The sequence below is a fragment of the Cheilinus undulatus genome, linkage group 19 (genome assembly GCF_018320785.1).
Source record: "Cheilinus undulatus linkage group 19, ASM1832078v1, whole genome shotgun sequence".
NCBI classification, from domain to species: domain Eukaryota; kingdom Metazoa; phylum Chordata; class Actinopteri; order Labriformes; family Labridae; genus Cheilinus; species Cheilinus undulatus.
In genome coordinates this window covers 42,107,367-42,113,366 of record NC_054883.1, presented here as the reverse complement: position 1 = coordinate 42,113,366, position 6,000 = coordinate 42,107,367, and the positions used below count along the sequence as shown (strand labels likewise).

General features: G+C 39.6%; 1 protein-coding gene across 5 annotated transcripts in view; it reads left to right on the top strand.

The window, feature by feature from the left end:
* Positions 1 to 6,000, top strand: part of myo3a (myosin IIIA) — a 160,484-nt gene that overhangs the window by 59,331 nt on the left and 95,153 nt on the right. For all 5 annotated transcript variants that reach the window (XM_041814651.1, XM_041814652.1, XM_041814653.1 and 2 more), the window contains 2 exons: positions 5,164 to 5,268; positions 5,391 to 5,490. In XM_041814651.1, the coding sequence (XP_041670585.1) occupies positions 5,164 to 5,268; positions 5,391 to 5,490 (205 nt within the window). The remainder of the gene's footprint in view (positions 1 to 5,163; positions 5,269 to 5,390; positions 5,491 to 6,000) is intronic.

The window sequence follows — 6,000 nt, the reverse complement described above, 5'->3', positions numbered from 1 at the left end:
ATCAAAAAAAAAAAGCTCAGCCCTCGTTGACCCTTCTGTCCTGACTTGTTCTGTCTTCGTATCCCAACATCACCAGCACAGCTCTTAACTGACGGCTTTAAAATAGTGTTCCTTGTTAAAGCTTTCCAGTGAGTGGTGCCAGGAAGCTGACACCTCCGCTATTATGGCGGTGTAAATGATAAGGCCGCGGTGACGATGGGAGGCTTTTTCTTCACAGATGCTCCAGTGCAGTGATACTCAACGTATGTGTGGCTCTGGAGCCACATGTGGCTCTTTTATGTCTGAATTTGAAGTATTATTCCCCCAGAAAACCTTTATGAAGGGAAACTATGGCCTCAGAAATTATCCACTGCAAGTCACATTAATCAGTTTGCATTGCCACATTAATACAGTTGGCTTTAATTTTCATCCTTTATTTTCTGTCTGTACATTTCCATCACCCTTATTTGCAAATATTTGCCTTTTTTGTTCAGTTTTTTGCTACTTTAAATCAATTTTAACTGCTATAAGCCAACATTTGCCATTGCTTTTTGCTCCTTTTTACTACTTCTATCCCATTTTTGCCTCTTTTACCCTGCTAATTGCAATTCTTTGCCACTTTTTGCCCATTTAAGCCGTTTTGCCATTAAATACCATTGTTTTCAGCATTCTTGCATCTCATTGCTGCTTTTTGACAATTTTGCCACATATTTGCCCATTTTAGTCATTTTTACACTTACTTTTTGTCATGTTTTTTTTTTTTTTTTTTTTGCTTTTTGACCATTTTCCACATTTTTGCCCATTTAATAAATTTTGCATTCATTTACTGCCATGTTTTTGCTGCTTTTGGACCATTTAAGTCAAATTTTAACTCATTTTTTGCTACATTTTTGCTGTTATTTGGCCATTTTTTGCCACCCGTATCTCATTTTTTTGGATTTTTCTCACCCATTTTTGCCATTTACTGCCCTATTCTGCCACTTTTTCTTTTTTTTTTTTTCACTTTCACCCACTTTTGGCCATTTTATGCCTACTTTGCCCCTTTTCGCCCCTTGTTGCCATTTTTGTGCCGCTCTTTGATCATTATTTGCCACCTTGTACTAATTTTTATAGCCACTTTAATCCGTTTCTGCCACATTTCACCACTTACATTGTGGCTCTTGCAAAGGCTTTCTTCATCATTTTGGCTCTTTGGTGGAGCAGGGTTGAGGAACACTGCTCCAGTGTGTAAATGCAACCATGTTAACGTGACTGTGAAGAAGAACTGCATGACTCAGTTATCCTGCAGAGAAATGAGCATCAGACACATGGACTTCCAGTCAGCACCGGTGTGTGTTTTAAAGCCGGTTTTATCTTTGCATCTGTTTCATCCACGTCTTTGATCAGACTTGAATTAACATGTCTAAACAAACCCTGACCTGATCTTAGTGGAGAACATCCTTCTCTGTATTCCACCTTTTTTTCTTATCTTTGAGAATCGATAGTCTTCGTCAAACTCTCATGACCTTCGAGATGAAGACATGAGTTTGTTGATCCCAACATCCGTTTATTGTGCTGGTTTAGATCAAACATATAAAGACCTCTAACAGATGACTTCCTGCTGTATTTTCTAACACTTCCATCTGTATCAGTGATAACACATGTTAAATAAAAACTAGGGATGGGCATTTTCTCTCATTTCAGTGTTCATGTACTCATACAGGTTCAGTATCCTGCACATGTACATTAAGAACCCCAGTTCCAAAAAAGTTGGGGCGCTGGTAAAATGTGAATTAAAATAGAATGCAATGATTTTTGCAAATCTCATAAGTCCATATTTTATATTATTAAATGTAACATATCTAAATGTTGAAACAAAGATATTTTACCATTTTGTGAAAAACAGGAGCTCATTTTGAATTTGATGACAGCGACACATTTCAAAAAAAGGAGGGGGTGAGGTAACAAAAGGCTGGAAAAGTAAGAGGCACGAAAGAAAAAAAATCTTTAAAAACAACTTTTTATCTCACAACTATGACTTTTTGTCTTATAACAATGTATGTTTATCTCATAACTGACTTTTTATCTCAAAATTACAACTTTTCAACTCATAGTTTTGCCTTTTTACTCATAATCATGACTTCAGACTGACAGCACTGATGATTTTCCTGTGTAGCTGCGTGGTAGCAGCTCTACTCTTTATTATCAGCCAGCATTAAAAAAATCTCTGTTTATCTCTTTGCAGTGTTGTTTTCATCGAAGTCTGTGTCTGAGTTCTCACACATGTTTTTATTTCAGTGTAAATCTTTAGACTACTGTCTTCTCAGTGTTTTTATATTCACACTGAGGTTACGGGGTTAAAATCATACCACGCCTGAGGCTTCTTATGTTGTTGGAGTCTTCACCACGTCTCTAATAATTCATAGAGCATGACTCTCTAGAAGTGGGCACTGAGGCTGAGGTGAGATGCTAACATTTAGTTCGACTGTAACTGGGGCACAGGAGCTCTCATTAATATGGATTTCACTGTCTGCTCTGTGTAATTTAATGATGACAGGTGATATAGCTGCAGTGACGTGCTGACGTCAGAGCCCTGAGCTGTCTGTGAACGCCTCGCTGGTATTCTCTGCTTAACTGCAGTTTGTCAGCACGTCTGAGAGCAGAGAGAGGAGTGATTAAGCTCCCCATGTGGCAGCTGAGAAACACACCATCCATCCTGCAGCAGCTCTCTGGACTCATGATGGATGGGTAGATTGATGGGCAGATAAAAAACAGAGACAAGGCGATGAAAACTTATACCGATGCATAGTCAAGGTCGAAAACTCGCATCACTGTCAGCATTTAGAGCACAGAGGGATTACTAAAGGGGCCGGGGTGGTCATGTCAGCCCTGGGTCAGAGTTTAAAGTCACAGCTATTATTTCTGGTTGGGTCAATAAAAAACCTACAAAGAGTCACAGAAAAGCAACAGAAAAACCACAACACAAGGACACAATAGTTTTAATGAAAACATCAGTTTAAGAACAGGAGACACAGTTAACTCATCTGAAACATCTGAGAGAACATGAACGATATTACAGCTGGATGTAATTCCACAAGGATCAGAGTCCCATTATTGCACACATTATTCTGCCTTTTCCTGATTATGGTGTTAAATCAATACTTTGGCAAAAATGCATGAAAAGGGGCAAAAATGGGTTTAAGGGGCAATAAAGAGTAAGTAAGGGTAGCAAAATTGGTCCAAAAGTGGCCAAAAATTGTCAAAAATGGGTGGAAATGGGCAAAAATGGGTTTAAGGGGCAATAAAGAGTAAGTAAGGGTAGCAAAATTGGTCTTAAAGTGGCCAAAAATTGTCAAAAATGGGTGAAAATTGTCAAAAATGGGTGAAAAAGGGCAATTAAAAGTAAGTTAAGGTAGCAAAATTGGTCCAAAAGTGGCCAAAAATTGTCAAAAATGGGTGGAAATGGGCAAAAATGGGTTTAAGGGGCAATTAAAAGTAAGTTAAGGTAGCAAAATTGGTCCAAAAGTGGCCAAAAATTGTCATAAATGGGTAGAAATGGGCAAAAATGGGTTTAAGGGGCAATAAAAAGAAAGTTAAGGTAGCAAAATTGGTCCTAAAGTGGCAAAAATTTCAAAAAAAATTGGGTGAAAATGGGCAAAAATGGGTTTAAAGGGCAATAAAAAGTAAGTTAAGGTAGCAAAATTGGTCCAAAAGTGGCCAAAAATTGTCATAAATGGGTGGAAATGGGCAAAAATGGGTTTAAGGGGCAATAAAAAGAAAGTTAAGGTAGCAAAATTGGTCCTAAAGTGGCAAAAATTTCAAAAAAAATTGGGTGAAAATGGGCAAAAATGGGTTTAAAGGGCAATAAAAAGTAAGTTAAGGTAGCAAAATTGGTCCAAAAGTGGCCAAAAATTGTCAAAATGGGTTTAAGGGGCAAAAATGCACACATGCACAGGGTTGATTCTTATCCTAAATAACCACGCACACATGCACAGGGTTGGTTCTTATCCTAAATAACCACGCACACATGCACAGGGTTGGTTCTTATCCTAAATAACCACGCACACATGCACAGGGTTGGTTCTTATCCTAAATAACCACGCACACATGCACAGGGTTGGTTCTTATCCTAAATAACCACGCACACATGCACAGGGTTGGTTCTTATCCTAAATAACCACGCACACATGCACAGGGTTGATTCTTATCCTAAATAACCACGCACACATGCACAGGGTTGATTCTTATCCTAAATAACCACGCACACATGCACGTCTGCTGCCTATTTCACCTCTCAGTGCACAGGGGCGGGACATGAGTGTAATTAGACCAGAACAAGAGTTAATACAGCAAATAGATGAAGGAAAACTCATGTAGAACACATTTCTATGCACTAAAGAGGAGAGTTGAAAAGAGAATTATTGACAAATGTGATGGTGAGGGAGCTGTCTGTTGGTCTACTGATGCCTGGATAAAATCTTGCATCACACACAGCTGCCCAGTGTGTTTACATGCAGGATTTACAGGCAGTATCAGTGATTTTGTTCACCAGCAGGCTGCAGTACTCTGCCTGACATCTTTATTTTTCATATAGTGCTGGCTTCTCTTAAAGAAAGGCCCAAATTAAGGGTTATTATTGTTGCCAAGGCAACCCACTGGGCAATTTTCTGTAATTGTCCAAGTGGGATTGCTGTTGATGGTGGAGTCTATCTCGCCGCAGTATACCACAAGAAAATACCTTTATTTACACAACATGTAAGGATTTTTTTGTGGTGAGTGCCCCTGGTGATTTTTCACGATCAAGATATGGTTTTAAAAACAGCCCGTAATTCCTCACATAAACCCTGACATTGTTTGAAAACCTAAGAGGATGTACTTCATTTTAAGATGATTTGTGCATGTTTAGTGTTTACCCTGCTTAGTCATCCAAGCATAGATTAAACCCTGCATGAAAAAATGTACATTAGCCCACAGGCACGATTTTTCTACCTCTCACTAAGCTGCCTCAGAAAGATAAGCCGCTAAAGATCGACACAATTACATTCAGCATCTCTGTTCTCACTGTGAAATCTTCTGATCAAACGTTTTTATCTTCTGTGTTGAATTCTGCATCACTCAGATGTTAAAGATTTCTGCCTAAGTTCAGACAGAAGTGATGAGTCATGTTGCTTACTTTTCTCTTTCTTTGTGGGGTTTTTGTTGCAGCTCTGCAACGGTGGCTCTGTGACAGATTTGGCTAAAGGCATGCTGAAGAGAGGAGACAGGATGGATGAAGCCATTATTGCCTACATCCTGCATGAGGCTCTCATGGTAAGTCTAGCCTTTTGAATTGCAAATAGAAAAACCTCATTGCTTCCATAAAAATGCTTTAAATGGGATAATTTTAACAGCAGGTGCATGCCAGAAAAGTATTTCACCTCTTCTTTTCACAGGGCCTGCAGCACCTGCACATCAACAAGACAATCCACCGAGACGTCAAAGGCAATAACATCCTGTTGACGACGCAGGGAGGGATCAAACTTGTGGATTTCGGTACGTAGGGTGTCTCTTTCTTTGTAAAAGACAAGCGAGAACACGGTGTCTTTTCTGCAGCATCCTCCGGTAATCAGTAAAAATCATGTTATGCCTCTATTCAACAGAAAAGGGTCAAATCCATTAGCTTCAGCCGCTCGCCAAATAATTTGTAATACTAATTAGTTTCCTTGAGAGGCTGGAAGACGCTAACAAAACCCGACAAGGTGGCAGACCACTCTACTTTCCCATTACACCCTATCTTCTACATTCTGTGGCAGACAGCAGGGGACATTGTTGCTATGCACGCTGTGTTTGCGCTGATTTGCTTTTGGGTTTTCTTAACCAAATTAGGCTGCAGAGCAGCGCTAGCATCATTCTTGGATGGAGGGCTCATAATGGCAAAGTGAATGTGACTATTTCCAGGGGATGACTCACTCCTGTTTCCTTCAGGGCCTGAAAAACCAGCTGCCTGTTTTCATTACAAATAAAATCCCCACTCAACGTGTGTAGGTTTGCATTTAGTCGGCT